The 20,325-nt window shown below is 38.6% G+C and overlaps 1 protein-coding gene and 1 long non-coding RNA gene across 2 annotated transcripts in view; one reads left to right on the plus strand and one right to left on the minus strand.

Annotated features, from left to right (window-relative positions):
- kif26ba (kinesin family member 26Ba) overlaps positions 1–20,325 on the minus strand; it is a 184,625-nt gene that overhangs the window by 90,841 nt on the left and 73,459 nt on the right. The window contains exon 3 of the mRNA XM_062025486.1: positions 6,278–6,913. Within this exon, the coding sequence (XP_061881470.1) occupies positions 6,278–6,913 (636 nt within the window). The remainder of the gene's footprint in view (positions 1–6,277; positions 6,914–20,325) is intronic.
- The window catches only part of LOC133632812 (uncharacterized), a 28,969-nt gene continuing 19,977 nt past the window's right edge, over positions 11,334–20,325 (plus strand). Inside the window, exon 1 of the long non-coding RNA XR_009821714.1 lies at positions 11,334–11,444. This is a non-coding gene — a long non-coding RNA (uncharacterized LOC133632812). The remainder of the gene's footprint in view (positions 11,445–20,325) is intronic.

Here is a 20,325-nt window from a genome sequence, read left to right on the forward strand (position 1 = left end):
GCATTGTTAAGCTGTGCCAGGCTGAGAATTATTAACCGTGTAGTTACATGTACATGGTTTAATAGTATTGTTGATCTTCTGTCTATCCTTCCAGTCAGGGATTTATTTATTTTGTTTCTATCTGCATTTGAGCCAGATGCTATCACGTTAGCTTATTAGCTAAAGAGCTTCGCCGATGTATTGTCGTGGAGATAAAAGTCACTGTGAATGTCCATTTCGCGTTCTCGACTCTCATTTTCAAGAGGATATAGTATCCGAGGTGGTTTAAAATACAAATCCGTGATCCGCAATAGAAAAAGGAGAGAGTGTGGAATCCAGCCAGCCTGTACCTAAGTTACGGTCAGAGCGAAAAAAGATATGTCTTTCACTGCATTCTAGTCTGTCACTCTAACGTCCCTCATCCACGAATCTTTCATCCTCGCTCAAATTAATGGGGTAATCGTCGCTTTCTCGGTCCGAATCACTCTAGCTGCGTTGAAAACAATAGGAAAATATAAGGAGGTGAACAACTGACTACGTCACGCTACTTCCGGTAGGGGCAAGGCTTTTTTTTATCAGATACCAAAAGTTGCGAACTTTATCGTCGTTGTTCTATACTAAATCCTTTCAGCAAAAATATGGCAATATCGCGAAATGATCAAGTATGACACACAGAATGGATCTGCTATCCCCGTTTAAATAAAAAAAAATTCATTTCAGTAGGCCTTTAAGTCATCCATCAGACAGACAATATGTCTGATATTTCTATTTCTGACAGTTCAAATATGTTGACATGTGCATGAAGGATGGTCTCTTTTCAGTTTCTGTCATTGTCTCCTTTTTTTCAACAACATTGCAAAACCCCATATGTTGGAGAGCATGATACCATGAATGTGGAGGGAAACAAGTGTTTCCATGGTGAAGCCGCTAAATAAAAGCAAAAACCTCATTTAAGTAGGGCGGTCTGCACCAGTTTTGTACTTGTTATTAATTCTACACAGAGTCTCAGTAGGAAATTAGCTATTTAGCTACAATCTGGTGCAGAACATATATCTGTCTTTGATCCTAATGTCTCTGTGCATTGTCCCTTCAAATAAAGACTAAACTAACATGCAGCACGCCCACTAATAGTGCACAGAATTTTCTAATTTGCACATGCGGTTTTGCACGTGCAAATTAGCCCCAGTCTGTCTATGTGTTGGCCCTGCACTGAGGTGGCGACAGAAAATGGATGGATGGATGGATTCTGGCCTTTAGCCAGTTTGCACGTACCTTCCAGACGTGTTAAACATTGACACAAGCAGCTGCAAACAGTTTCAGTCTTGATGAATCACATTGCAAGTGCTAAATAATAATATTTGCATCTCTTCCTCCCAGTGAAGTGAAGTGAAGTGAATTACATTTATATAGCGCTTTTTCTCAAGTGACTCAAAGCGCTTTACATAGTGAAACCCAATATCTAAGTTACATTCAAACCAGTGTGGGTGGCACTGGGAGCAGGTGGGTAAAGTGTCTTGCCCAAGGACACAACGGCAGTGTCTAGGATGGCGGAAGCGGGGATCGAACCTGCAACCCTCAAGTTGCTGGCACGGCCGCTCTACCAACCGAGCTATACCGCCAGTATGTAGGTGTTCTGATAATCAGCATATATGTTTTATTACATACAACCCTTTAGTCTGCACAGAAGGCAGCATTGTGTACCACACATGCCAAGGGCAATAAAGTTGTTATATTATGTGGGTAAAATTATTTATAAGTGGAAATACAACAAAATAGAATTTCAATAATTAGACAAACATTTTTTTATTATAACAAGAAACAAATCTATTAACTTAATAAAAATTAAGTCATTATATTATTAAAAAAAAAAAAAAAGCTAGAAATTTACAATATGAGAATAAACAGTCCAAATGTGTTAAAATAAATAATGGTGCGTAATATTGAATGATATTACACAATCAATAGGCCGATCCCTAGAGAGAGGTTGTTTTGAGTTTATGTAATAGTATTGATATTTACTTGTCAAGCATTTTATTCTTGTATTATATGATAATTATTTGTTATAACTTTTAAATTTTTCTTGAAAACAACAATATTCCTTTGTACTTAAACTATTAACAACCATCAGACTTCATGACAAGCCACAATAGGTACATATATTTCGTACCAAGTGTGTAACGATTGCATAAAACCAATTTTTAGATAACAAACTCGTACAAATCCTGCACGGACTAACAGCTGAACAACTATGGGAATCTGCAGCAGCGACGATATAATTAATACGAAGCAGCCAAAGTTTGAGGAAGACAAGATAAATAGGCATAAGAAATAAGTGAAGAGAGAAAGCCTGTGTGTGTGTGTGGTATGTGTTTGTGCGTGCGTGCGTGCGTGCGTGCGTGCGTGTGGGTGTGTGTGTGTAAAACGAGATGGCACCCGGGGTGTGTGACATAGAGTCCCTAGAGTTCTAATTATCACGGTATGAATTATTACATCTGTAGAACACGTTTGCATGGCCACACACACACACTCACACACATGTGCACACACACCCACGCACACACACACACACCTCAGGATTTCCCCTGGAGTCTCTCTACCATACACCTCTGGACCACTCATCACTGCAGGCATTCTCCCCTTCTTCTTCTTCCTCCTTTAGTTCTCTTCCTGTCTCCACCAAAACACGTTTGTCTTTACAGGCAAAATAGGAGACATTTTGTATCTCATAGATGGCTTTAAAAAGTCGTCCTCATAAGGTGTTCTGGGTTCTTGTTTACACACAAGGTGGATAATTGTATTTTAAAAGAGTCAAAGATTTACATATGAAACGCATTTAGTATTGTACCTCTTTTAAGAGTTTTTGTTGATTAGATTGTGCACATGTACATAATAAATTGTCTGGTCAGTGTAGTTTTATATTAGTTGGCCAGTGTTGTATTCTCCTTCTTTCCTGTACAATACTGCATTATGAATTGCAGTTTTTGATGTTACAGTCCTCCTCCATTGGTTCTCAGTAGAGGCGTGGGTGTACCTAATGAAGTGACCAGTGAATGGCTTTAAAATAAAAGGAGGGTAGAGAAAGAGACAACACTACTTATAGATGACAAGCACATTATCACCTCTTGTCAGTTAATGAATTCGTAATCCCAAATGTAAACACATTAGATGTTGCTCTTCTTCACATGTCTAATGTTGTATCAGCCAGCCCACATGACATTATTTTACCGCTACTACGAGTTCCAATTAACCAACGCAAATATACAGCTCAGCTATAATAGCAGCTCTTACGGTAAATGTTTTCTACGACCAAGTTTTCATATTATTATTGTCAAAATATTTGGCAATTTTCATACACTGTTTCGGTTATCATCTATTTGGCCACATATCATTCCCCTAAAGGAGTGTCCAAACAAAGAACCGACGTCATTATTATGCATGTGTTGGTGGTTGGTTTGTCTGGCAACGGGGAACTTCACTTTTTTTGTAATTTTGCCTATCGTTCACAATCATTATGAAAGACATGACGACAGATGGATTTTTTAAATGCATTCTAAATATTGAATAAATTAGATGAAAGGCCTATAGAGCCTTTAAAAGCATCCAAACATCTCCATTAGGGTTTTGTACACATGATGTAAGTATATACGTAATGTAGTAACCGGCACATTTATAATAACCTTTAATATTTATTATGTACTACTGTGATCATTTTAAGCATACGTAGCGCATTAATTTAAAAAAACGCATCACATTTTTTTCTGCTCACAGCAGACTTCATGAGAGCCAACAAACATAATAAAACATCACTTACTGTATAAGGTCTGCTGTCATTAGGATGCCGACTGCTAGGATGGTCATATATTCCCATTTAGATGAAAAATGTCTCATAATCCTCGCAAAGAAACGGAGTGGAGGGTGCTGGGGGAACAAACGTTTTTCGTGTCGTCCTCGCCAGTTCCAGGTCCTATATGGCGATCACAGTGTCCCGACTTGTCGGATTATATCCTCAGCCATCTACTGTCCAGGTGAGAGGCATGATTTATGATCTACGATAAACTTACAGTGAGCAGGGAAGCGAGGAAACGGCAGACCACTCGATGATGTAAACATAGGGAGACACGGAAGTGATTATGTCGCCACTATTTGTCTGTGTTAGCGTTTATAATGACAATATCACTAATACTTGGTTAAGATGTAAGTCACAAAATGTAAATGGAGTATTGTTATTTATTGGATTTTATAGAGGAGCTCCCATTAGCGCCGCTGTAAACTGACTTTTTTTAACGTTTATTTTGTATTTAGAATGCATTAAAAAGAAGATCCATCCGTTGTCATGTCTTTCATAATGAAATGATAGGTAAAACTCCCAAAAAAAGTGCTGTTCCCCTTTAAGCTACTGTAAGTCCGCACTGCAGGTCAATTCAGATTTGTTTTGCTCATATGTGACCGATATCTATTTTTTTATGTCAATGTAAACAGTACAATTCAGAATTTTTTCAAATATAACCATGGCCTCTTTCGTATGTGGGTACAAATCAGATATGTATCCGATGTAACTGCAGTCTGAACAATCAGGTCGCGTTCATCACTCAGGTCATGTCATCCAACAGTAACAATTATGTCACAATTCTTCGCCAAGACAGACAGCCGCTGAAGTAAATGGTGGACGAAGAAGCAGAGAACAGTCAGTGGCGAAAAAGATGATGTTTTAGAAGTAATTACGTCCATGTCACACTGCTCTACCTCCGAGTCCTCACCCACATGATCGTCGGTAGACACGTAGCAACAAGTGCCCCGCAATCTCACTAACTGCCATAGCTAAAATTCACTACTTGCCACTACTTCTCTAGTCTGAGCGCTAACTCCCTCACCTGTTCCTAAGTGGCAATTAGGACACACCTGCCACTGGTTGCCAATCAGGATGCTTTGTATGCCAGGATTACTTTGCTTTGCTTTGCTTTGTACCTCAACGTACTGCTTCTCTTCGTTTAGCTTTCTGTTAGGGCTGGGCGATATGGACGAAAAAGTATATCGCAATATATTTTTACTTAAACTCGATATTCGATATATTTTCCGGTGAAAGTATACATATAAAGATATGAATTTTTGAGCGATATTCAGTGATATTGAAGTGAATGACAACTGTACTGTAAACAGTCAGTGGCACTTTTATTAACCCAGTTAGTCAAGATGGGTTTAAGTAGCACAGAATTACATAACATAAATAAAATAGAAAAATATTATTTCTACGTAAAATCAATAACGCAGCTGTGCAAATAATACAAAATGTATCAAACTCAGATAAAAAAATACATTTGCAGGCAGGCACTTTGTGATTTCCCTTCCTGGATTGATGACCCGCCCTATCTAGCCTCTGATTGGCCGGTCCCTAACCAATCGTGACTCATCATAGTAAAAAACCAACCAATCATGGATGTTCTTATACATGCAAGCAGTCTTGGAAGAAGGAAGGGGTGGGGTTTAGTAGCCCATGGAGGGGGACCGGGGGAGAACAAGGAACACAACAAATAACGTAATTTTTAACGTGAAATCAATTATATTGATATTACAATATTGTCTTAATTTATATCTTGTTTAAAAATATGTCGATATATCGGCCAGCCCTATTTTCTGTGTGAACAACATCGAACAACTCCACATTTATCTCTTTTCTTCCTTCCGTGCTTTCTTATTGATTATGGCTGCAAAATAACCCACCATGGAGCCAACCAAAGTTGCTAATTGTAGCATGCTTGTGGAATTGTGTAGTCAGGACAGTGTGACGTGGTGTGCCGTATTGCACATGCTGATGATTGTCATCAGTTGATTGCATCAGTTGATGCTGCTCATTGTCGTCTTTGCCAACAACAGTTATTAATGAAAGTAAAAGTGATGTTAAATGTCTATCCATCTAATTTGTGATTTATATGCCTTTCGCATTGTTCCATAAGAAAATTGGTTTGTGTTATCACTTTTGGGTGTCTGTAACGATTCCTTGGATTGACATTATTTTCTAAGGGAAACATTGTTTTGGTTTTCGTAGAATTCAGTTTTGGTACCACTGTTTTGTTAAAATGAGGCCTTTGCTACAATAGATGCCAGGCCTCAATTAATCTTCAATTGAACAAATATTAGCCCTCAGGAACAAATAATTGATGGTGAGAGCAGAGAGCAGTGGGTATAGTCCCACCTTTACATAAGCATGTATACAGGCAAAGGCCTATTAAATAGATAGCTTACTTTAAATAAATGCCTGCCCACTATGTGAGGAAATGGGATAAATGTAAAGTTAGCCTACCTGGTATGGATATAGTGTGACTCCTCCATTAGTTCTATTTAGGTGTTGTAGGCCTGCTGTGTTGTTGCTGCTGTTTGCACTGCTATTCCCAGGACTGTTCATTGCACTCACTTGGGTCGCAGCTGTTTTTCCAGAACCGGGTGACCCGTTCCGTCTTTCCACCCCACCTCCAAGTCCCAATGAGCTTGGTTTGGACCCCGGTCGGAGCCCTGCACCATGACTTTGCTGGTTTGTGGGACTCTCGTGACCTGTTGGAGGTGGTCCGTGACTGGGGGTGGGAGTCGGGGTCTGGCCTGGACTCGGGGAAGGCGACGGGGACGAGGAGCGAGTAGGGAGCGTAGCGGCGGCAGCAGCAGCTGACGAGGAAGAAGTCGGGAGGAACGGCGAAGGCCACTCCCGGGATCCAGATGCTCCTAAAGCTGCCTGGGAGGTGTAGCGTCCAAAGAGGGGAGGCGGAGACGAGGAGGGAGACAAGTCCCACTGGTCCAGGGTGAGGACCATGCGCACGGCTTCCTGTTTAAGCTGGTTGAGGTGAGTGGCGCACACATCACAGCGGCTGTCGCGCTCATTCCATGCCCGCCGGGAGCTGTTGGGGACCTGTAGCTTATCATGGAGGAGGAGGGGGAATGATGGGTCCTGGGGGAGGAAGAGAGGAAAATAAATTTTTCAGCTTGTATGTCTGGCTGCAAAATAACACTCAGTAGTTACTTATTCAATTCCAATATAGCGTGATAGCATGTATACTTGTATACATAATGTAATATTTCTGTATAACAAAACATTACACATTGTACAGGAGGTCTGATTTGCTTGGCCTTTGCCTCTCTCAGGGCAAAGGGACTCATTCAATTTTAGCTGAATGGGACAGCATGGCTCAGTTGGTAGAGCGGCCGTGGCAGCAACTTGCCATCATTTCCGCCATCCTAGTCACTTCAATCAATGGTGGTTAAGACAAAACAACACAGCACGATTGTAAACAGAAATATAAAATAATAAGTTAAATTCCTTATTTACAATCAGCTCTTTTCAAATCATGTCCTGTAAAACACTAATTAGTTTGTTTACATCAGGGGTGCTCATTACGTCGATCGCAATCTACCGGTCGATCGCGGAGGGTGTGTCAGTCGATCCCCAGCCAGGCATTAAAAAAATAGTCCTAAAAATGAGCGATCATAAATCTTCACTATGACGTCACTTTCGTCACTTGATTGACATTCACGGCACCCGAGGGTCTTCTGAGATGACGCTGGCTGCTGCCAGCTCATTATTAAGAAAAAATTACCGACAGGAAGGCGAGAAACTCTTTTTATTTCAACAGACTCTGGCGCCGTACCTGTCGTCAAAACTCCAAAGACCGACTGCGCAGTTGCACAATAAAAGCTCTGCTTCATCCTGCCTGCGCTAACAACATAAGAGTCTCAGAAAGCTGGCGTGCACAAGCTAGCAAGCTACGGAGTTTGCCGCAAATGTATTTCTTGTAAAGTGTATACAAAGGAGTACGGAAGCTGGACAAACAAGATGCCAAAAACCAACCACTTTCATGTGGTATTGGAGAGAAAGGAGGACTTTTTTTCTCCTCCATTTGAAAATGCAGACATTATCAGCACTAGTCTGATTCCTATCAATGCAATTAATCAGAATCAGGTAATACACCAACTTATATTCTTGTCTTCATGAAAGAAAGGAATCTATATGTGTTAAACATGCTTGTATTATCTTTAAACACCTTTAACTTGTTAACAATATTAACTATATGTGTTAAACATGCTTGTATTATCTTTAAACACCTTTAACTTGTTAACAATATTAACTATATGTGTTAAACATGCTTGTATTATCATCAAACACCTTTAACTTGTTAACAATATTAAAATATGTATTAAACATGCTTGCATTATCTTTAAACACCTTTAACTTGTTAACAATATTAACTATATGTATTAAACATTCTTGTATTATCATTAAACACCTTTAATTTATTAACAATATTAACTATATGTTTTAAACTTGCATGCATTATCATTAAACACCTTTAACTTGTTAACAAAAACATATATTTCATAAATAAGTAAATATAAATTATATATATGAATGAGGTAGATCCCCGCGACTTGATCAATTGAAAAGTAGCTCGCCTGCAGAAAAAGTGTGAGCACCCCTGGTTTACATCATGTTTCCTTTGAACATAAAACACAAGAAACATGCGTTCCCAAGACCAAAATATCAACTGAATTTACATTTGAGCAGACAAATTTATTCAAAAAGGTATACGTGAATTGAACACATTTGCTGTAATTTTCCTAAAGCTAGCATAACACAACAGTATGAAATCAAAGTTCTCGCACCCGAGTTAACTTTTTATATTTTTTTAAGGAAAAATGTGCCATAAAAGTCGCTTCAAAAACTCTATGTATATGATGTTTAATCAGGATTTACCAAGAAGATGAAGTCCAGATAACGGCTAATGTTAAGTGTTAGCATTAGCCGCTAACTAGCTAGCCAATAACTGGCAAAATAATATACCTGTTGTCATCCATCCATCCATTTTCTACCGCTTATTCCTTTCGGGGTCGCGGGGGGCGCTGGGGCCTATCTCAGCTACAATCGGGCGGAAGGCGGGGTACACCCTGGACAAGTCGCCACCTCATCACAGGGCCAACACAGATAGACAGACAACATTCACACTCACATTCACACACTAGGGACCATTGTCATTTGTTATCCAAAAATAATGTTTGATTTTTTTATTTTACATGAACAATTATGTGGTGCTGCCAAGGTTTTAACATTCTAATTTCAACTCTATTAGCTTATCATATAGCATTTTGATGTTATATGATACACACACGCACAATAAATAACATTGTTATTTAACCAGCACAAATGTAGCACAAACGAACAGCAGTGGTATTTTAATATTTGCAATGACAAAGGGGGCCAGCTTCACACAGGTCAGTTGACACATTTCTGCTGTTGGGTTTTCTTGCGTAGCTTCTTGTGTATAATATCTGAATGGTTAAATTGTGTGTACAGCATTAATACATACATGTATGGAATGTGCATGTCATATACTTCCATGCTAATTAGAGCCATTCACATTCTTCCTCTAAATTTCAGCATTAATAAGAAAGCAGTGAATACACAAGACCCTGTCTCTCATGGCAATTTAATTGGAGTTTGTACTAAAACTGTTCTTTAAATAGAAGAAAACAGACTTTTCGAGGGCCTAATGCATGTGCATAAAGCATTTTCAAAACAGTCAAATTTAAATAAAATATGATAATTTATGTGTGTGCAATTACTTTAAACACATACACATAATCCAAAAATGCAGCAAAAGTAATTTTGTTTGTTTTTTAAGAATGGTTACACTCTCACTTGCGCTCTCTAACTTGCATAAAAAACACTCTACAAACACAGTTTATTGCTGGTAATATTCCCATTTTTAAAAGTCAGCCTTTACACAAGGCTTCGGAAACTGCTGGTGTGGTAAAAAAAAAAAGAAGAGAGGGGAAAAAAAGCTGATCGTGGGCTTTAGTGTGTTATCAGTGAGTGTGTGTAACATCTGCGGCAGGTGGCATCAGCTTGTTGGATGACTGTAATTAGCCTGCATCTTTCTACACAGACCACCTGTATTTGTCAACAAGGAAGCCAGGTTACTGTAGGTATGTTTTGCTATGCAAAAACTACATTCTGCGGCCACTAAAATGACAATACTTGTTGCTGCAAACTGTCAGTACTTAATCATCAGAGAGGAGGGCTCGGCCGTGACACAATGAATCAAAGTGATGAACTCAGTTGAAGCCAGATCAATAAGTGACATACTGTATTGAGATTCACTTCTATGCACGTGTGAGAGCATCTTGTCAATAGGCTTATATAATCTGCGCACATCACAGCACATCAATCAGAGAGACTGATGGTAAAGCTGTGAAGCTTCAATAAAAGGAATGACAAATGTTTACAATGAAAACAAAATGTCTTCAAGTTTAATCAAATTGATTGACAGGCATAGTATTGATTGAAGCTCGATGAAAACCCCCCTCAGCAGAGCTAACTCACGGACCCTTTATGTAGTACATGTTGAACTAGAAAAGGGCCTCTTGAATGGTCTAGTTAGAGGTTTCTTTTCCAACATTTGTTTATTGAAATGTTTTTAACACACAGTTAACAAAAATACAATACAAATCAAATGTTAATTTTTCCCCCCACTCACAAAAAAAAAATCAGTCAAGTAAGTACAGGCAAATATTGATATGAAGCCACAGACAACTGCACTTCCGAATGGTCTGAACCTGGTGCAGCAATAAACAAAAGCAAACAAAAGGCTCATCAATCATCCAACCGTGTCTCAATCGGGGATAAACTGGAGATCATTCTCCTTTACATATTTTAAGAAAGAACCACATATTTCTTGAAATTTTACAGAACAACCATTCAGCGTCAGCCTAATTTTCTCCAAATTAAGGAAATAAAGAATATCTCAGATCCAGCGGGTGCAGCAGAGAGGCGCTGCAGCCTTCCAGTTAGGCACAATAAGTCTTCAAGCTAAAAAAGTTGTGAATGCTACCAGATTCTTTTTAGATTTGCTGAGAGAAGATGACAGATGGGCAGAGGTGTGGACTCCAGTCACATGACTTGGACTCGAGTCAGACTCGAGTCATGAATTTGATGACTTTAGACTCGACTTGACAAAATATAAAGAGACTTGCAACTCGACTTAGACTTTAACATCAATGACTTGTGACTTCACTTGGACTTGAGCCTTTTGACTTGACATGACTTGCTACTTTCCCCAAAACCTAAAGTTTAAAAAGTTATTTGGGAGCGCTCCGTAGCTTTCATTTTGTACGTGTCTGTCTATCAGTGTGTGTGCTGCGTGTCAGCGTGTGTGCTCTCAGTACAACAGCCAATCAAATTAGATCTACATTGTTTTCATCACACAGCATTCAGCCAATCAAATTGCAGGACAACCAATGAACAAGAGTTGTCAAACAACGCGCCAGTGAGAAAGATTTATACCAAAGTTGGTTTCGTTCGGGTATAAAAACTACGACTTGGTCAACAAAAAACGAATTGCCGTATGCAAATCACGCAGTTCGAATATTACAGACGGAGACGCAACAACTTCCAACTTCGTTCGACATTTGAAGTTGCACAAAGAAGGGTAAGTTTTCAATGTAAGATAACGTTTATTGGCTAAGTAACATGACTTTTATTTGCCGTGTAGTTAAATCAGTGAGGCTGTAAACTCACTGCTAACGTCATAACCATAGACATCTTATAAGTAGACGCAGCATCGAGCGCTACTGCTTACTGGCGCAGACGAGACGCGGGGCCGCCATCTTGGAGTGGTGATCCGCTCCACTCAGTGCAATTCATTTGGCAGGAGCAATGAACTGTCAGCGCATTTAATTCATTTTACCTCACTGAATACCACTCGTTTTCACGCGCTTTTTTATCATACGTGTAGCTATGATAACGGACACATGTTTTATTATTCATAGTTTGCTTAACAGTAATAGAATATTCTTATATGCTATAAGTGACCAGACGTCCGAGATCAAAACTGGGAATATAAGCCCAGAGAAGGGGGGAAAAAACGGTCAGCTATTTTTAAGTTGAAGAAACAATATAATTACGTTATATATACATGCGTATATCCTACATAAAACAATGTATGAATACATTAGATATCTATATATCTTATAGACCGTATCTCTGTTGCTGCAGCAGCAGAGAGTTCATTCTGTCTTGACACTTTGTATTGATATTTTGTATTACATTCTTCCCTTAAATGATAATGTTTACAGTGATTGTTATATATGTATTTTTTTTGTATGTCGCTTTGGATAAAAGCGTCTGCCAAATACTTAAACATATATAAACACCTGAAAGTCTTTATATCAGCTAAAACCACCAATCTGTTTCACTGGATTCAGAATAAAACCAAATGCTGTCTTACCCAACAATGTTAGTATTTGAATATTGTTACTTGAAGACTTATTCCTGGTTACAATTATACTGTTAAGAAAGTATTGTCTTATATTTTGCCTAAAATGAGAATGCATCATAATCAGTGGCGGCTGGTGAATTTTGTTTTAGGTGGGGCTGAAAGTTTGTAAACCAAACCCCTGTAGGGGCGTCATCCTCCCCCAGAAGATTTGTTTGTGATTTTCACATACAAATATTGAAGATCTTGGCTCCTTCTTAACTCTGTGGTAATGTTATTTTCATAAAATACAACCAAAAGTACATTAATGTTAAATCTTACTTGTGAAAAGTAATCCCCCGATTCCTATTTTCAACAGTCCGCTCATTTGAGCAGGAAAACGTTGAACACCAGCCCGGCATCTTTGTTTTCTACCTGTCAACTGTCAGTTTAGGCTGCTCGCCGGCTCCTCATCACCACTTCAAGATGCAAATTGCTCGCGTCACAGCAACCAATACTGCGTCTACTTATAAGATGTTTATGGTTATAACATCATTTCAAACACAGCAATATGTTGCGTCCACTGCAGTTTGCTTCCTTATTCATACTTTTTGTCAAGTGATTTTTTTAAGCAGGGTTGCATGAGGTACCTAAACGTAACGTTACGTTAGTCAATGTATCACACACAGTAACATAACGTTAGACGGCGGTCAGCAGCACCGCATATTTTAGCCACCTACAAAAAGACAAATAGTCAAATAAAGGTCAATTAAAATGTATACTATATTAAGAATATGTGTACATATTGCATAGGGCCCTGACATCTAAAAAGTACAACTCTGTTCATTGTTATGTTCATGTATTTGTTATGTTTTTCATGTGTACGCACACATAAACACACATACAGTATGAGATGAGATCAATGAGATAAGGTAAGAACAGAATAGAAACTGCTGTGGAACTAGTTACAATGCAATATGCCATGGAAATACAATGTTAACACTTTTGTACAAATAAGTACAGTTGCACTTGTTTTTGCAAATGTGTTTATTCTGTAAAGGAATGAGTTAAATGTTTAAAATTGTTTAAACTATTAAAATGACTGGTTAATAGTGCTATTATGAATTGCGATGTCAGTACTATTTTTTTTCCTGCTATTTCAAATGCACTTGTTTTAATAAATAAATACAGCGGTTTAAAAGCATACACAATCTGTGTAAAAATATTAGTCTGTGGTTAAAAGGACTTGAAAGGACTCGAAACTCAAAATGCAGGACTTGTGACTTGACTTGAGACTTTCCAGTCTTGACTTTGGACTTGACTCGGGACTTGCCTGTCTTGACTCGGGACTTGACTCGAGACTTGAGGGCAAAGACTTGAGACTTACTTGTGACTTGCAAAGCAATGACTTGGTCCCACCTCTGCAGATGGGCTACCCCGAATAGTCCACTTGGAAGGTTTGGTTCAATCATTATTAAATTATTAAAGACAAAGTGTTAAACATTTCTGTCCAATTCTGCACATTTCCGCTCGGGGATTAATAAAGTATTTCTGATTCTGATGCATGGGCAGGGCCAGAACATACAGTATGTTTTAAGTTAGCTGGAGACTGTTGGCACTGATCACACGATTGAGATATTTCTTCATACATCTTAGCTAGTCGAACCTTGGTATGATAAGTACGATGTATTAGTTTGCATTGGATGAGGCTGTGACTTGCATATATTGAAGACTTAGGAACTCTACTTAAAATCTCTGTCCAGCTATCCTCAGATAGGGTCACTCTTAAATCCTCCTCCCAAAGTGACTTAATTGACTTTAGAGACTCAGGGCGTAAAAGACAAATTTGATAATAAATATGTGTAATTGATATTTTTAAAGTTAGAAGCAAAAACACATCTGAAACTGTGTCAGTCTTCTGGAAACCTAAGGAAAGTATTACAAACAAAACTTTGGATCTGTAGATATCCAAAAAAGTTTGAAAAAGGAGTGAAAATGTATCACCAAGTTGCTGGAAAGAGGCAAAAGTGTTGTATAAATCTTTTATGTTGTTGATCCCTAGACTTGACCATCTTAAAAAGGCATTATCGACAAGAGAGGGAGGGAAAGCATGATTAACAGTGATGGGTAAAAGATTGGAAATAGTCTTCAAGCCAAAATAGTGCTTAAACTGAACCCAGATCCTATATGAGGTTTTCACGATTGGATTTTTCGTAAAATGTTGATGTGAATTTTGATGAGTTAATGGGAGAGTGAACCAGAGCCCTTGAGATACTGGTTTGGTTGAGTTTGCCTCCATAACCAGCCATGCCGGAGGAGGATCAAATGCTTCATATTGCAGCCAATATTTAAGAATTGATGTCTCTGCAAATATTGCTTACATAACATGTGAGTCTTTTTATTCCAAATTAAGTCTAAAATCTGTCTATCTAACTTACAAAAGAAGGACTGAGGGAGAAAAAGTGGTATCCAATGGAACAAATAGGAAAATGGCGGAAGTACATTCATTTTAACAAGAGTTGACACGAGCCACTGTATTTAAATTAAGTAAGACCCAGCGATCAAAATCTCTCTGAATTCTGGACAATTGGTGAAACAAAGTTGGCTTTATAAAGCTCTGCAAGTGTATATGTGACCTGGACACCCAATTATGTGAAACTTTGCATTGCAATTTTAAAGGGAAAATTATGTTTTTTGTAACCAGAACATTTCCAAAAGCTTGTGGAGTACTTAAGGTAGCCGGAACTGGGATAGAGCTATCCGAGACATATAGAAGGAGGTCACCTGCACAGAGAAAGACTTTCACCTGCTCATATTGTTTACATATGCCCATAATAAGCAGGTTAGTACGAAGCGCTATTGACAAAGGCTCAATGGCAAGAGCAAAAAGCAATGGACTCTGCGAAATATAATGGGATGCTGATATCTGGCGTAGTTGATGAGCTAATAATTTTCCAGCTTTGTTGCCATGTTCGTAAAACTGAGATCTTAAACGGAGCATTCGTTCAGTAGCTCGGTCTGTTGCAAAGACATCAAGTACTGTCTGTAGAGAGAGCCTTTTCTTTTAGCTGTCTGGGTTTTGAGAATTACAGTACAATTTATCTAACAGAGATATGCGTTGTGTCAAAGTAGTCAATTTATTCTTCCTGAGTTTTTTCTCATAACTTGTGAAGGATATTATCTCCCCCCTAATGTATGCCTTCAGCGCCTCCCAGAGACATCCCGGGATTTGTGTTCAAGAGCACAAAAATATATATTTGACGCGAAACAAATTCCACAAAGTCCTCATTTAATAAGTAATCGTAAATTTATACGCCATGGCGCACGTGTGGTTGTCAGGTTTTTAAAGAGTAAATCTATTGAAATTGGAGAATGATCAGAGATGACAACTGCATCATATTTGCATGTAGATATAGATGAAAGTTATTTATTATCAATTAGTGGGATGGACGTTAGAGAAGAAGGAGTATTGCCTTCTAGAGGGATTAAAAAGCGCCGGACATTGGAAACAGAAAATTATTTAATTGGGATCAGAAATACTATTCGAGTGTTCAAAAGGAACAGATTTATGTAGCAAAATTGCAAATCCCCCCGATTTGAGTGGTAAGTCTGTACTATCCATCCTCTTCTCAGCCTCAAGTGATCAGAAGGTTTAGGATGAGTCAAAAAGATGACAGGGATTATGTAATATCTTATTTAGTTTTATAGGATTACTAAACCCTTTGCAATTCAAACTGGTAAACCTAATACCACACCCACCAGACGTGCTGTTAAATTAGGCTGGGCCATAGCAAAAAGATGCAAACATCAAATATACAGTATACAAAAATGCAAGTTTGTGGTAAAACTTAAAAAAATAAGCTTGACTGATGCAAAGAAAAGAAAATGAAAACAGTAGCCCCCCACCCACCACCCCAAAACACTTGCAGAAGCATCCCTCTAACCTGGGTGTGCAAAACATCTCCTCCCCACAAAAAATAACCATTAAACCTGACAAACAGCACAGTAGGCCCCAAAAATGTAACATCTAGTTAGCAAATAAAGTGCACTAAGGTATATACAGTATATGTTTGACTAAGATGAAAAACACTGTTTAATAACAGCTTACTATCAAAACCTATTCCTTCAATCGAATGTGCAAAAATATATAAAGAAGCTGTAACAAAGTATACTTAATAGTAATTTTGACAGAACACAGGAACCATACCATCTGAATAAGGGAGAACACATTAGTCCTCTCGATCCAAAATGGCGGCGGTCAGCTAGCATTCCAGCACGCCTCCTAGATCAAATCTGAGTTTAACTCATTTATGCTCATCAAAGCTCTGAGAATTATGCTCATGGTTTTGTGGCGCCATTTGGTTGTTAAGGGGCATAATTACACGAAAACATTTTTGATTGTTTTTCAATTGGCAAGAATGAGATTAATTTGCTCTATATGGAAAATCTTAGTAATAAACTAGCATTACAGTCTGTTGAAAAATAGCAGTTACTGTGTAATGGGAGTCACTGGTTAGCGCCTTGCATGGCAGCTCCCGCCATCAGTGTGTGAATGTGTGTGTGAATGGGTGAATGTGGAAATACTGTCAAAGCGCTTTGAGTACCATGAAGGTAGAAAAGCGCTATACAAGTATAACCCATTTATCATTATCATTTAACATGTCCGAAAGTGTGTATACGGTACTTTATGTTTATATCCTATTCTAACAATGTTGCAATCAAAAACACAATGCAATTTCATAATAAAAATAAAAAAACTTGTGAAAAACATCCTGGTGAAATTTCAGACCGCTAGTCTTCAAACTGAACAACCATATCACATCAGGAACACATGTAATGCCCGTTTTGGGCTCTAGGGGTGGGTGCACAAGGTTTAAGGGAATATATAAAGATGAATGTCACCCTGTCATTTGCCAGAAACTAGTATTGGTATGTGCTTCTGCTTTTTGCAGACAAGCCAGGGTTGTGTGAGAAAGTAAAATCAGTGTGATAAAGCCCACACTATTTTGTTATTTTGCACCAAAAATATTTGCTAATATTTAATTTATCCAGGTGTATGTACCATTTAATCTATTTTGCAATGGAAGCCTGAAAAATAAATTATTGAACGATTTGTTTTCCGTGTATTCGTGGTTCTCCAAAACATGTGTTGAAATAAATTCAGGTTCAAGTCAAATTGTATAAAAATCGGGGCTTTCTGGTAATGGACCAAACATTATTTGTCTCAGTCCACCCCTGGTTAGCACTTAAAAAAGCACATAGGTGTAGCAAATATTTTAAAAAATATTAATAATGCCTTACATTATAATGTGTTATGTCTAAAGGGATAGTTGCAGTGATTGTGTAACTTTTGTAACTCCGTAACTCCAACTACTGACCAAAAGTCAAACAGAAAAAAGCTGAAAACTCTTACATTCTGGTCGCATTGTAGTGGCGGTAGTGTTCCCAGGATGCAAAAGTCTGGAAGCGGCAGAAGCAGCGTGCAGGTAAGATTATTTAAATATCATATACAAACAGAAAACACGAAAAAGAGGACGCGCCGCTCAAAGGCGCACGGGAAGCCTAAGGCAACACTTAGCTTCAGGCTAAAACATAAGCAATAGGGAGAACCAAACGAACTATTGCACAGAGCGAACAATCGACCTGCATTGAGTGAACGGCGAGACGAGTATAAAACGGGGCGTGACACTAACCAATAAACAGAAACTGGTGTGTGTGATCAGCACACTTTGCAACCAGAACATAAACAATGGAAGGAGCGCGGAAACAGAAATAAACTCAACCAAAAAGAATAACAACCAAAAGCAAGACAATGCATGACCTGTGGCACAGGTCATAACGTTTTTATTAACACGTTTTAGACTCCTTTTTGCCCTTCTATGAGAATTAATATGCTAAAATGTTATTTTGTGCAGTTTTAAAATGTTTATTTGAGGAAAAATTGCAGCTCAATACTAAAACTTATCAATTATGATAAGTTTTAGTATTGACTGTTTCATTGCGCTTTTTTTATCATTGAACTCTGTGATGGATTTATAGTGAAGCATGTAGTATCAATTCAAATTTTTTTCTAAAACAAGATTCCTTACCCGACATAGAAAGTAAACCATTTGTTATTCCACCATCAGCTGTAAAAGTCTTTAGACTCCCGCCCCTGGTTCCTATACCAGTTCAAGCATGAGCCTGTGTATATTCGTACTCTATGGACTAACTCTTGGTGGCCTTTTAATACAAAAGTACGTCAGACTGTCAATGTAACACAATGTCTGACACACACACACACGCAAGTATGTCTCTATTAATGTAAGGCCTGATACATTTCCTCCATCAATACACCTTCTGTGTGTGGGCACAAAGAAACATTTCATCTGATAGTAAAAATGCAGCCTCTCAACCTGAGCGCGGCTCGTGTCAACAAACCCCAGGTACACACACACACGCAAGATGTGTTCACGGATAAAAAGTAGCTTGTTAGGCATGACATCCAATGCAGACAAGTGTCCAAACATAATCCTGACTGGCATGAGACAAGCACACATGCGTTGATCCAGCATTCGTTGTAGGCTGCTGCTGTCTGGTAAACAGCACGTTTGTAGAGATGTCTGTGGGACTCATGAATACATATATTGATATTTCACTGTCTGCTCAATAAGTCTGCTCAACCAAGAAATTAGCAAGTAGTTCCTGCCTAAACCCATGTTTTGTTTTGTTTTTAATGGGGGCATTGAGTGGGAACTGATTCAACGTCAGCTGCACAATAGTAAAACACTATGTGAACCACTACACTACCAATTTGTACATTCTACCATTTTTTTTTCTATGTGGTCTGTTTTTTCCAATGTCGTCTTAAAACTTTCAGACATTACTCCCTCATCATAAGAGCAAGAACCTCATTGGCTGTGAATGTTACACAATCCAATGTTTAAGGTGGCATGGTTTATTATATAATTTATTAAAAGTTTGCCTTTCACGACTGACCAGCATTTTTACAGTGCAACCTGTACACACTACAAATGTTTAAAACATACTGTATGACAGTGGCGGGCCGTGCGTTTCAGTGATCTCCGACTTCAATGATTACCTCTCAAAATACCATAACTGATGTCACCACATGATCATTGCTGGAGAAATACTATACAGGAACACACTTATGCACTGCTGCACATTGAACCACATCAATAGTATACAAAACGGGTTATTTTCTGGCACATTTAAAAATCCATTAAAACGCATCAGCAATTAAAACATACCGTAAATTTCTCTGCTTGGCTTATGCAACTTCCGGTCAATAAAGTTTGATTCAAAGTACACACTTCTCAAAGATATATTAACTGCCCTGACCACATGATGGCGACAAATACACATTTGACAATGTTAATTAAATGACAAGCATGACACACTTTAACAACAAGAGTTTACAACTTTTAGTTGTAACAGAACAGCTACTGTCAACAACGTGTAATCTGATTGGCTATTGCAACTGTCTCTCAACTCTGTGTTCTCAAATTGATCCGCTAACGGTCCCGATGAGTATCCAATCACAGGATGAGTAAATGTCACGTTCAACATGAGGCCATCTAGAAGGCCTTACTGACAACAACTCGTGATCTGATTGCCTATCGCAACTGTCTATCAGTGTATGTGTCCGTTCACTTACAGGGCATGGACGCCTGCATTGTTGATTCTGAAGGAGTCTGGCAGATTTGGTACAGCATGGCAACATAAGCTAGCTGAATTCTGATTGGATACAAACTAAAACTAACAACAACAGCACTGGAAGGAGCATAATATGACATGAAGAGAATATGAATACTTTTTGATATTTAGGGAAAGTAAATAAAAAAATTATTTTATCTTTAATTATGATCATGATTTCTGGTTATGTTAGGCCAGCAGAGAAGGCCTTGCTGGCCCTGACGGCACACCACTGCTGTATGACAACTTAATAAACCAATATAAAGAAGACTCACTCTAATTGGGGGGCGGTATAGCTCGGTTGGTAGAGCGGCCGTGCCAGCAACTTGAGGGTTGCAGGTTCGATCCCCGCTTCCGCCATCCTAGTCACTGCCGTTGTGTCCTTGGGCAAGACACTTTACCCACCTGCTCCCAGTGCCAC

The sequence above is a fragment of the Entelurus aequoreus genome, linkage group LG02, assembly GCF_033978785.1.
Source record: "Entelurus aequoreus isolate RoL-2023_Sb linkage group LG02, RoL_Eaeq_v1.1, whole genome shotgun sequence".
Classification (NCBI taxonomy): Eukaryota; Metazoa; Chordata; class Actinopteri; order Syngnathiformes; family Syngnathidae; genus Entelurus; species Entelurus aequoreus.